The sequence below is a fragment of the Macaca thibetana genome, chromosome 3 (genome assembly GCF_024542745.1).
Source record: "Macaca thibetana thibetana isolate TM-01 chromosome 3, ASM2454274v1, whole genome shotgun sequence".
NCBI lineage: Eukaryota > Metazoa > Chordata > Mammalia > Primates > Cercopithecidae > Macaca > Macaca thibetana.
Window position 1 is genome coordinate 101047174 of NC_065580.1, and position 13394 is coordinate 101060567.

The window sequence follows — 13394 nt, forward strand, 5'->3', positions numbered from 1 at the left end:
GACAAAATCAAGTTGAATTTGTTAACATTACACTAAATAGAGAAACATTGAACACTTTTCCCTCTGAGATCAGGAACAAGGCAAGATGTTCATTCACTGCTTCTATTCAATACTGTGCAAGATGACCCAGGCTATGCAACCATGCAAGTAAAAGAAAAAGGCATAAATATTGGAAAGAAAGAAGTAAAACTGATTCTATTTACAAAAGATATGCATATTAATATAGAAAATCCTAAGGAATCTACAACCCTTGCCCCTACAAAACAAATAATAGCACTAATAAGTGAAAGTTTCAACATCACTATACAAAATCAATTTTATTTCTCTACATTAACAGCAAACCAATGGAAAATAAAATAACATTTACAAGACTCAAAGAATAAAATACTTAGGAATACATTTATTTGCCAAAACGCATTCAGTCCTTTAAACTATGAATTCTCCCCGAATTAACCTACAGGTTCACAATACCAGCAGGTATTTTTAAAAAGTTGGCAAGTCAATTCTAAAATTTGTATAGAAATAGAAAGAACCTGGAATAGAAAAACAATTTTGAAAAAGAAGAAAGGATAGACAATATACATTATTTGACTTCAAGAATTATCCTCAAGCAACAGTCATCAAGGAAGTGTGATACTAGCATAAAAATTATTGATAGATAAATGGATCATTAGAACAGAATAGAGACCCCAGATATAGACCCACCTTATATGGTCAACTTATTTTTGACAAAGGCACTACAGCTGATCAATGGCAATAATTTTTTGTAAGCCCTTCTTTTTTCCAACAAATGGTGCTGTAGCAACTGGATATCTATATGGGAAGTGTCAGGCCTCTGAGCCCAAGCTAAGCCATCCTATCCCCAGTGACCTGCACGTATACATCCAGATGGCCTGAAGCAACTGAAGATCCACAAAAGTGAAAATAGCCTTAACTGATGACATTCCACCATTGTGATTTGTTTCTGCCCCACCCTAACTAATCAATGTACTTTGTAATCTCCCCCACCCTTAAGAAGATTCTTTATAATCTCCCCCACATTTAAGAAGGTTCTTTGTCATTCTCCCCACTCTTGAGAATGTACTTTGTGAGATCCGCCCCCAGCCCCAAAACATTGCTCTTAACTCCACCACCTATCCCAAAACCTATAAGAACTAATGATAATCCCACCACCCTTTGCTGACTCTCTTTTTGGACTCAGCCCGCCCACACCCAGGTGAAATAAACAGCCATGTTGCTCACACAAAGGCTGTTTGGTGGTCTCTTCACACGGACATGTGAAACGGGAAGAATGAGCTTTGACCCTTACCTAAAACTATACACAAAAATTAATTCAAGATGCATCATAGACCTAAACACAAAACAATTAACATTTTGGACAAAAATATGGGTGAATATCTGAGTGTAGGCAAAGATTTTTTAGAACCCAGAAAAAAAAAAAGAAATTGATAAATTAGACTTTATCAAAATTAAAAATTTCTGCTTATCAAAATCATCATTAACAAATAGGCACACCACAGATTGGAAGAAAATATTCATGAAACATGTACCTAGCAAAAGACTGTATCCAGCATATCTAAAATTCCTATAATTCAATATTAAAGAGCAAAGACAAAAAATGTGGATGTTTCACAAAAGAAGAGGTACAAATGACCACTAAGCACATGAAAACACAACCAACTCTATTAATCACCAGGAAAATGCATAAAAGCCACAAAGAGATACAGCTGTTAGAATAGCTAAAATCTGGAAGGCCAGCAACATCAAATGTTAACAAGGATGTGGAGCAACTAGAACTCTTACATATTGCTCATAAGAACATAACATAATACAACCACATTGGAAAAACTTGTGACAATCTAATAAAATTAAATATGCATCTATCGTTTGACTCAGCAATTCTGCACCTAGATATTTACCCAAGATAAATTAAAACATATATCTACAAAAAAAGATGTATGAGAATGTTCACAGTAGCATTATTCATAATGGTCTAGAATATGAAACAACCCAAATGTCTATCAACTAGTGAATAAATTAATAAATTATAGTATACTCACACAATGGGATACTACAGAGCAAAAAAGGGCAAATTTCTGATATGTGAAACAATATGGATTAATTTCTCACACATTATGGCCAATTAAAGACATCAGACACAGAGTACATATTACATGATTTCTGTTTGGGTGAGGGAGAAAGGACAAGATGGAGGAAGGTGAACAAGAAGGCATAATCCATGTTGCTTCCGGGTTCTTCCTCACCAACTTTCCCGTGCGCGGAAAAATGCAGCCCGCCCCGGGAAGATGCAGATCAACCGAGCATGCGCCAGGTGATGTCAATCCGAAGAGATCGAAACTTACCCGGCCACGCCTACAGAGACGCCCCTATCACACCCTTACCCCGCCCACTGCCCTCCCCCTTCCAGTACCAATGCATAAAAGTCTGCCACTGGCAGGAGCCAGTGTGACTTCTTCGGCCCCTGTAGTCGTGGACGAGGGAACCTCACCCGAGAGCGCCAGCCCCTTCCCTGGCCCCCCCAAACCTGAGGACCAAAGAACCTCGCCCGGGAGTGTGCGCATATTTGCAATAAAAGACTGCCGCTTTCTTATGTACTTTGGCCTCATGTTTAATTATTTAGTTCTCCTAAATTAAATTAAATTAAATTTAACAAAACAATTTCATTTATACAACAGTCTAGATCTAAGAGGAAAATAAATCAAAATAGTGATTGCCTGGTTGTGGAGGGTGGGACGACCAGGATGACATGCAAGGGAATTTGTGGGGTCAGGGAAAAATGTTCTTTATCTTGCTTGGTGTTGGGGTTACAAGAGGGTATTGCTTTGTGGAAACCCGTTGAACTATACATTTTTGTTCATTTTAATGTATGCAAAATGTATTTCCCTCAAAGAAAGAAAAATATATGATCATACATACACAATACTAGGGCCTCTTGCAGGGCACTTAAAGAGCCCAACCAAGAAAGGGGCTAAACTCACTTGAAGCTTCATTAGCTATGTAGAAAATCTGCCTCTGCCCCCAGCTCACATTCTGGCCCAACATTCACTCAGTTGTGTGACCATGGACAAGTTGTTTGATACCTCAGTCCCTTGAATCCCACATGTGAAAACTGGGAATAATTATAGAACCTATCTCACTAAATTGGTGAATAAATTCCATGAGATAAATTAGAACGAAATGGTACATAGTGAGTCCTCAACAAATGTAAACTATTATCATTATTGTGCAGACACAGTTTTCAAAGGAAAACTGTTTGGGAAATTCTGCCAAGGGCCATGAAGGACCTACTGAAGTGTCTTGAGAAGAGAAGGGACACAGTCAGATTTGCCTTTCACAAATAATGACTGGGCCGAGCGCAGTGGCTCACACCTATAATCCCAGCACTTTGGGAGGCTGAGGCGGGTGGATCACGAGGTCAGGAGTTCGAGACCAGCCTGACCAAAATGGTGAAACCCTGTCTCTACTAGAAATTAAAAAATTAGCTTGGCGTGGTGGCACGCGCCTGTAATCCCAGCTACTCAGGAGGCTGAGGCAGGAGAATCGCTTGAATCTGGGAGGCAGAGGTTGAAATGAGCCAAGATCATGCCACTGCACTCCACCCTGGGTGAAAGAGTGATAGTCTGTCTGAAAAGAAGAAAGAAAGAGAGAGAGAGAGAGAGAGAGAGAGAGAGATAAAGAAAAGAAAGAAAGAAAAAGAAAGAAAGAAAGACGGAGGGAGGGAGGGAGAGAAGGAAGGAAGGAGAGAAAGAAAGAAAGACTGAAGCAGCAGTGGGGAGGATGAATTGGTGGGGGAGGAGGGAAGAACAGATTTGGAGTCCTTTCAGGACTGTTCTAACATGAAAATGGATGAGACATTATTGATCTAAGGAATTCTTTAGAAATAAAATACAGTTTTATTCAAAGGATATAGAATTTCAACATTTTAATAAAAATCTAAATAAAAATAAAAGTAATACTTAAAATGATTTTCACATTTTAAAATATTAAAATAAATTCAAAATTACCTAGTAAAATAAAAGCCAAATGAATTATAATTGATATCAAATCTTGAAATAAAAGTGTTTAAAAATATAACTGTTCAATATTGCAGAAGGTTCTTAAGCAACCCACCCTGCTCATGTTGAATTGGAAGAACTTCTCCAGAACTGCACACTGGAATGGGAAGAGAACTAACATGGACTTTCGTACTATTAGGAAAGGAGACTTCATTATAGTGAGCCCGTCTACTCCTGCACACTCCTGGGTGGGATTGTGGGTGACAGGAGATGTGTGTGCTCCGCTTCAGTGGATACTGCCGAAGAGCTCCCAAGTGGCTGGCTGCACCAGTTGACACTCCCCTGAGCAGTGTAGGAGAGTCTCAGAGGGTCACTTGGCATTTTCCATCATTTTCATTTTAGCCATTTTTGCAGGTGTGCGCAATGCTCTTTTTATAACCAACACATTATTTTTCTCTTCTTTTTCTGGAGAGGGAACCCAGCTTTTCTAGGCCCTCCACCCTTTGGGCAGGAGGAACCGGGTGTGGGGCAGGCGGAAGCCATCTCTGGGTGGTTGGTCTGCTGGGGCCTAACCACAGGAGGCAGATAGATTGACGCTATGCCAAGCAGAAGGACTTATCAGGCACCTTTTGCCTTTCCTCATCTCTGCTGGTTCAAATCCTGCTCGCCCCGCAAGGGCAGATTGGAATTTACCTTCTCCAGAAAGCCTGGGGTGACCCTTTCCCCTCACTCCTCCGCCTTTCGCCAGCGTTTGTCTTGACATTGGCGGACCAGGAATGTATGACACTGGGAAAATCATTAACCTCTCTGGGCCTATTTCCTCATCTGGGGAACATCTGCACTTGAGCAACATAAGTCTAAGGTCCCTATCTGATTTGATGTTTTGCGACCCTTCTAAGGCGCAGAGCGCGAAAGAACAGAAACAGAAGTGTGCGTTCAAGTAGGTGCGCCGGGGTGTCACTCGTGTAAAAACCTATGCTTTGAAGGTTCTCGTGTGCCTCGGCCTGCAGGTCTCGCTCAGAGCTGTGTCTTTGAACATCCACCCCACGATGCTGGGGTGGCTTGACGCACTTCTGTGCAACTCTGTTCACTCGCAGCCCTACCCCTCGCCCGAGCCGGAGAAAACCCTAGGATGTGTCCTTCCGGGTTTTGTGTCGAATCTGCGGCGGCGACCCGGCGCCGCGTCGTGGGGTGGGGAATGTGCGGCAGCACGCGCGCCGCGGCGTTTACGCGGCGATTTCATCATGCTCCGGGCCTGGCCGCGCGCGCCGCTTCCGTCGCCACCCTCTCTAGACCGCCCAGGGCCGCCGGCTCATGCCCTCTCCGGGTCCAGCGCTGCTTAGAGGTGCTCGCGCCGCTCTACTGCTGCTGCTGCCGCCCCGGCTCTTAGCCCGGCCCTCGCTCCCGCCCCGCCGACCCCTCAGCGCGCCCTCCTGCGCCCCGATCTCCTTCCCCGCCGCCTCCCGGAGCAGCATGGACGGCGCGGGGGCTGAGGAGGTGCTGGCACCTCTCAGGCTAGCAGTGCGCCAGCAGGTACCGGTGTTTTGCGCCCTCTGCTAAGCCTTCGGCTCTTCTTCCAGGGCCCTCTTCTGGCTATCCTTCCCTCCTCCCCGAGGAACTGTCCTCCTCTTCGGTAACCCCTTTCTTTCCATTCATCCTCTGGCGTCTTCTTCGCCTCCCCCACTTTGGTCCCAAGTCCCCCGTGCGTCAGCCACCTCATCTCCTGCGGACCTCCGTCCTCCTCTCTGTTTGGATGACTCCCTGGAACCCCTCCGACTTCCTGCGTCCCTCTCCTCAGGCTCTGTTCTCCCTTCCCCATTCTGTCACAGCCCGCGTCTCCTCTGTTTCCAGTGGGGCTGGGATCTGTGACCCTTTGGTTCTCCTCGCCTCCTAACTGAATAACCTTCAGTTTTACAGGCTCTGCTGTACTCTTTGTGCACCTTGGGTGGAAAGCTTCCTAATACTTTCCGTGGTCAATGATGAGCCGAAAAACTGCCGGTTCTTTCGTCTTACGGCCAGGCCCTTTAATCTTCAGGACGCTTTGAATAGTGTTTCCTCCTTAACATCTTCCTTCATTCAGTGCTTAGTTTAGCCGAATGATTGGCTGAGAAAACAGAGTTGAAACGTGGATGTGGGGAGGTGTCGAACTTCTTCTATTAATGCTGTGAACTCATCATCCTTTGCTCGTGTCATCTTTTCTGGCTTCTGAACAGGCCATTTGGAACCAGTGAGCTCTCAGATCGTAAACCTGGGAAACTAAATGTTGCGGAGTTACTTGGTGAAGTCAGCCATCCTTAGTATGGAATATTTTGAAATTTGATTTTCCCGAAGGTGAGGGAAGGTTTCATGGGCTGGAGGGCTTGGTGATTTAATGTAGACCTCCTTTACCTAGGGCACTGCCATAGAGATTAGAATTTAGAGATGGCGAGGAAAAGATTATTTCAGATGATTCCCATATCCAATTAGGGAGAGCCAGAAGCTTGCAGTAGGACCCCGGAGATCGATGACCTAGTAGTAAACACCAAACGGGTTTCTCCTGCATGGGCGCCTGATGCAATAATTTGCCTTAGCTACAGAGGGTGGAACCCTCTCTCGGAAATAATTCATTGGGGCATAGCTGCCGCAAATTCAGCCACTTTGCCATCTGTCCTCTTCACTGGTTTGAGCCTGACTGATTTTAATAAATAGCCTTTCATTTTGAAATATCACCACGGGCTTAACTTTTTTCTTCATGATTGGTGTCAGAACACAGATTGTATATTCTCTGTCTCCCTCCACCCACCTTCCACTCCACAAATAAAATTAGGTGTGGTTCCTTTGTCTTTTCTTAACTTGCCTTTTTTTTTTTTTTTTAATATCCTTCCCTTTAGAAGGGAGCATACAACTAATTTGGGGGAAAAAAAACCACACCCAAACCCCTCCCTCTGCCACGTTAGCCTGGAACTGCAGTGAAAATCATCCATTGGTAGTTAAGACTGGATCAAGTTAACTAAAGTAAACTTTGATCGCGGCAGCTTTCCGATGCTGTTACTGCCTTGTGTACTGTTTATATTGTCTTGATTATTAATTGTTTTGTACTTTAAGATATTTTCCGAATATGTGAGTTAGTTGATTTAAGTTAGTTTGGATATTTTTTCTAATTTTCCAGGAACATACATATATCAGTTAGTTAATTGTGTGAATTATTGAGTCCGATGTCAGCTGAAAGATAATTTAAAGAGGATCTAATTTTACCCATTTTTTGTTTATGGGGAAGTGAGACACACTGTCACCCCTATCCATTTTGGATAATTCCATTGTGAAGTGCAATTGAAAACCTTTCCGGAGTGGGATTTTTACTTAACGACTGGTCTTGTTAGTAGCACGTTTCATAGAAATTTGTTAATCTGGAAAATGAATGAGTGAGTTTGTCACTTTAAGAAAACAGTGGTTACTATTTGTGGCCAATAATAACCTTTGGGGAAATTTTAGAATCTGAGAAAACGCGTATCTTTTGCTGTGAGCTTGGCAGCTTCACAGTCCTTAAAGATATTTGTGATGAGATGAGTGGTGATATTAACAAACGTGGATTTTTTTTTTTTGATAGTAGTTGGATAATCTGCATAACTCAGTGAACCAATATTTTTCCAGGTGACCAGTGCATGATATGAAATCAGGTATTGGTGAAAGAGCCATTCAAAACTTAAGATACATTAATAGATTTATTCTAACAGTACAAAAAATTCATTGCTATAGTTTCTGAGTTAGAAATAACCTTGAAGAAAGTAACACTTGTCAGAGTTTTGAGGTAGTATCAAAGAATATCCACAATTATGCGAAACGGCTTTTAAAATTATTTTTCCTTTTCCACCTATGTATGTCTTTCTTCATATACTTTAACCAGAACGTCATATTGCAAAAGAAGCAGACTTTCCACATTGGTCTTCTAGGATATTTCACAGATTACGGTTACCAAAATAATAAGTGCTAAACTCGAAATTTAAAAACCCACAAGGAAACGAGCCACCTTGAGTGAGACTCAGGGGAAATGATAATAGAATTAGATTCTCCAAAAGTATTAGAATAATCACATACTTTTAAAATGCTTAAGATAATTTTTTAAAATAGAAGGAGGACTCAAAAACATGAGCAAAGAACAAGAGACTACCAAAAACAATCATGCAGTGTGAAAATGAACCACATATTGTATGGAAATGGATCACTGAAATTAAAAACTCTGTTGGGTGCCCAAGGGCTCTATCAATTTAACAACTTTAATTACTCAGCTGAAAGTTTTTCATCCTATATAGGTAATATTTTGTTTGTTTTCTCAGATGATCTAGTTCACCATATTACTATAAATATGGAATTAGTATAGGTTGTTGGAAGTTAATAAAATAATTCAGAAATATTAGCAAGGAAAAAATTTCAACTATAAAGAGAAAGGCAAAGGAAGATGAGCCAGCAGTGACTGAGAAGAATGATCAGAGAAGTGGGAGGAAAACTGAATAATATTTTTTTGTTTTTTGTAAGCGAGAGGAGAGAGATTTAAGAGGGTGGTCAATTTATTGGTTCTTCTGTGTTCTCAGTACAGATCTTGCTCTTTCTTACTTTTTAATCAATGCTTTTCTCCCCTCCTTTTTCTCCCCTCTATACCCAAAGGAAAAAATTCACCCTGTGAGCAGTTATTTGTTAACTTGCCTGTATGTTCTTCTAGATTATAAATGAAGAGGGCAGAGACCTTCATTCATAATGACCACTCGCATAATAAACATTTGAATTGCATAATTCTTTTTTTTTTTTTTTTTTCATTTTGAGACGGAGTCTCACTTTGTCGCCCAGGCTGGAGTGCAGTGACGTACATGATCTTAGCTCACTGCAACCTCTGCCTTCCGGGTTCAAGTGATTCTCCTGCCTCAGCCTCCCGAGTGGCTGGGATTACAGGCGCCCACCACCACGGCTGGCTGATTTGTGTGTTTAGTAGTGATGGGGTATCACCATGTTGGCCAGAATGATCTGAAACTCCTGACCTCAGGTGGTGAAGAGGGCCTTCCAAAGTGCTGGCATTACAGGCGTGAGCCACCACACTTGACCTGAATTGTATCATTCTTACATAGACTTTTTAAAAGGCATGCTTAAAAACACATTTCTAACATTTCTTGACTTCTGAAACCAATCCTGAATATAAATTCTTTTTGTTGGCTAGGGAGATCTTGTGCGAAAACTCAAAGAAGATAAAGCACCCCAAGTAGATGTAGACAAAGCAGTGGCTGAGCTCAAAGCCCGCAAGAGGGTTCTGGAAGCAAAGGTGAGTCCTGGGATGCTAAAATAGGAACGTAAGTAGGTATAGGATTGTTCATCTTTAATTTCTTTGGATGGGAGAGACCTAGAAAAGTTTCTGAACAAGTATCATTTGGTTTATCTGTTTATCCATAGTGCCTTCTTCTCCTTTCCCTCTACCTGGTAGACTCCTCATCCTTTCAAAATGCAACTCAAAATGTCAACTTTTTAATAACGCCTTCCTGACCCTGCAAATTCTGGACTCAATACGCTGCATGAATTTCCATGGAAAGGACTGTGCTCTTCTTTACGACTTCTCTTATGTCTGGAAATAATGATTTTTGTTTGTTTGTTTTAAGGAAAAAGTCTGTTTATTTGATACCTGCTCCCAGACCTTTCAAACAATAGATCTCCCATCACCAAACTTAAGTTGTTTGGGGTTTTAAATTAATCATTTTGCTATAGCAATCCACTAACAATTCAAATATTGCTTATATTGCTTATCAGTATCTACATCGAAGTAAACTTAGTCTTTTTTTTTTTTTTGAGACGGAGTCTCACTCTGTTGCCCAGGCTGGAGTGCAATGGTGCGATCTCAGCTCACTGCAACCTCTGCCTCCCAGGTTCAAGTGGTTCTCCTGCCTCAGCCTCCCAAATAGCTGGGATTACAGGTGCCCGCCACCACACCCAGCTAATTTTTGTATTTTAGTAGAGACAGTGTTTTGCCATGTTGGCCAGGCTGGACTTGAACTCCTGACATCAGGTGATCCACCACTTCAGCCTCCCAAAGTACTGGAATTACAGGCATGAGCCACCGCACCTGGCCAAGCTTAGTCTTGTAATCTTGGAAATGATCATATATTTTCCTAAATGATGAAGTAAAGGTATCTTTTATATTACTCAAAGGGAAAAAAAGACCTGTGGCTTCTATTGTTTTTAACCTGTCAAAATCTTGTCTGTTTGATAAATTTTATATTTAATTCTGGTGAGGAATAAACTAAATTCAGATACATAAGTTCAGATTCCCACCCACCCCTCCAATCACTCACTTTTTATTTAATGTCTAACAGGAGCTGGCATTACAGCCCAAAGATGATATTGTAGACCGAGCAAAAATGGAAGATACCCTGAAGAGGAGGTTTTTCTATGATCAAGCTTTTGCTATTTATGGAGGTAAGGGATTAACGACAAAAAGAACTGTTGTGTTGTTAGTGGCTCTAATATTATACTTAAATCGAGAACATGGCTTGCCTGTTGGTATCTGCTTGTATCAGGCCACAAAGCAGGGGATAGATGTTTTGCTTTTGTTTGCTTGGAGTCACCATTTGGTGTAATACCTGTTATTTTTCCCCACTGTATTTATTCTTGGAGAGCACTATTTTCCATTAGGATGTAGGGGATTGTTGGAGGCCCATGTATGCATTTGATGTGTCTGTGTACTCATGTACTCTTTTTAAAATGCAATGTGACTGAGGAGCGACAGAGGGCCATTATAGTACTGGCTAACTATACTGTGACCCTTCACACAGGGGCGGTGATAAAACAGTCCTTAGTTTATTCTTTATGGTCATCTGCCAGGAGAAAGCATTCGTCCCAGGGATGTAGATCAATCACTCTGAATGCCATATGAAGGTATATAGGCAAATGCAATTCACTGATGAAATGTAAAACTGTATTTTTCATAGTCAGTAGATTATTACAACAACGTTAGACATATAGTACTTTGCCACTGAAAGTTGACTTGAGTTTGGCTAAGCAGATCTGTAAATGTTTACCCTTTTGAGGTTAAATAGTGCCTCAAATACCCAGGAATAAAGTAGAGAATTGGATGCTAAAATTATAGCTCATTGTTATCAGATGTTGTGAGAAATTATTTTCTAATTTTTATGGCAGAAAACTATAATCTGTTTTTTCATTCTGTTTCTTGTATAAGGGGAACTTTTGTTGTAGATTTTGGGCTAGTCCTGCTTGAAATTAGGGAATAAATAGGAAATTAGTAAATGGTGTAAGAGCTTTTTTATTTTACTTCCATCAGCTAGCTGAAAGTAAGGCTCTTCAGTATTGAGGGATTTGCATTGTTGACTTGAATACACTTTTAGGGAGTATGTGAAGTCTTGTAGGTATCAGTTTCTCATGTCTCCTTGCCTTCATTTGTTCAGAGTAACAAAGTAAAGTACATGTTTTCCTCTCATATTCTATAGGTGTTAGTGGTCTGTATGACTTTGGGCCAGTTGGCTGTGCTTTGAAGAACAATATTATTCAGACCTGGAGGCAGCACTTTATCCAAGAGGAACAGATCCTGGAGATCGATTGCACCATGCTCACCCCTGAGCCAGTTTTAAAGTGAGATCCTACTTTGGAGTGGGGGGAATCCTACTTTAAATAAAACAACTTATTAAATTATTTAATATGCTTATCTAAATAACTTCCTGATTATAAAGAACTACTCATGTTCATGTAGAAAATCTGGAAAATATGGAAAAACAAACATATACCTTCTGCTCACAGATAGCCATGTTAAGATGATTGTGTTTGTCCTTCCAATCTGTTTTTTCTGTATGTCCCTATGTATTTCAGTGTTAGCAGTACACTGCTTATTTTCATGTAATATAGATTAATACATACTCATGTCATTAACTATTCATCTAAAGCATTTTTAATGACAGCATAGTATTGTTTTATGGAAGTACCATAATATGTTAGTTTGTGCCATATTGAAAGCATTAAGGTGTTTCTCATTTTTGACTGCACTGAATATCTTGATAGATGGATTTTTGGGTGTATCCTTGATTATTTCCTTAATACAAGTTTTTAGAAGTTCTGAGCAAAGGTATATTTGTAGAGATTTTCAGTTAAATACTATTTGTATTGAAATTTCAATGCAGAAACTTAGATTATTCCTACCAACATTATTGAAAGTAGGGCAGAATTTTTTTTTTTTTTTGAGACGGAGTCTCGCTCTGTCGCCCAGGCTGGAGTGCAGTGGCTTGATCTCGGCTCACTGCAAGCTCCACCTGCTGGGTTCACGCCATTCTCCTGCCTCAGCCTCCCAAGTAGCTGGGACTACAGGCATCCGCCACCACGTCTGGCCAATTTTTTTTGTATTTTTATTAGAGACGGGGTTTTACTGTGTTAGCCGGGGTGGTCTTGATCTCCTGACCTAGTGATCCGCCCGCCTTGGCCTCCCAAAGTAGGGAAGAATTTCAGAATGTGAAACTCAAAGAGGAATTCTTGTCATTTTGTAACTCGTCATTATTCATTTAAGGTTGCCTGGTGGAGAGCTGATTTTTACTATTGGCATTCGTTAGGTTCTCTTAATAATTTCAGCCAGTTAAGATGAGGAATTCTGGATGATGGCTCTATAAGATCAAGACTACCTATCCTTTTAGCTACTTGTTCCACCAATAGGAACTTTGTAGAGATAATACCAATGTCAGTACAGGTTTCAGTGGCAGGAACCACTTTCTTAAGGTTCAATGTCTATACTGAACTGCCATGAATTTTTAACTAGTCAAATTCCCAATGATTTTGACCTTTGTTTAGATCACTAATAATAATGGCATAGGCATGGATTAATTGATCCTGAAGAATAGTACAGACTTTATGACAACTTGTAGAAAAGAATTGTCTTTTTATTGTGTAGTTAATGTGTTTTTTCTTATGGGAAGGAAGAATGTGGGAGAGGGTGAAAAATAGATTTGAGGAAGAATTTTCTCTGGCATACATTACCATCTGTCATGGATACATCATTACTATAGATGTGGGAGCTTCCATCTTTGAGATACACAGATATAAACACTGATGGGGAATTATAAGGTAATATCTAGGTGTAATTTGTATGAGAATGACTAATTGAGTTGGCGTTTGTTAATTTAGGACCTCTGGCCATGTAGACAAATTTGCTGACTTCATGGTGAAAGATGTAAAAAATGGAGAATGTTTTCGGGCTGACCATCTATTAAAAGGTGAGGTTCTTCATCTCCTTCAGGTAGGATTGATCAAAATAAAAGGTTTAAACTTTCTCTCAGATGTTCTCCATTAAATGTTTTATTGAGGCATAACATTCAAAGAGTAAAGTGCACAGATCTTAAGTATATAAATCAAGTCCCTTATTTTTTA

General features: G+C 40.6%; 2 protein-coding genes across 2 annotated transcripts in view; one reads left to right on the plus strand and one right to left on the minus strand.

Annotated features, from left to right (window-relative positions):
• Positions 1–13394, plus strand: part of GARS1 (glycyl-tRNA synthetase 1) — a 440746-nt gene that overhangs the window by 395115 nt on the left and 32237 nt on the right. The window contains exons 2-6 of the mRNA XM_050783225.1: positions 5219–5549; positions 9202–9303; positions 10346–10448; positions 11477–11618; positions 13152–13240. Of these exons, the coding sequence (XP_050639182.1) occupies positions 5331–5549; positions 9202–9303; positions 10346–10448; positions 11477–11618; positions 13152–13240 (655 nt within the window). The 5' untranslated portion in view covers positions 5219–5330. The remainder of the gene's footprint in view (positions 1–5218; positions 5550–9201; positions 9304–10345; positions 10449–11476; positions 11619–13151; positions 13241–13394) is intronic.
• The window catches only part of GGCT (gamma-glutamylcyclotransferase), a 1150694-nt gene that overhangs the window by 82794 nt on the left and 1054506 nt on the right, over positions 1–13394 (minus strand). The gene's annotated exons all lie outside the window — the stretch shown is intronic.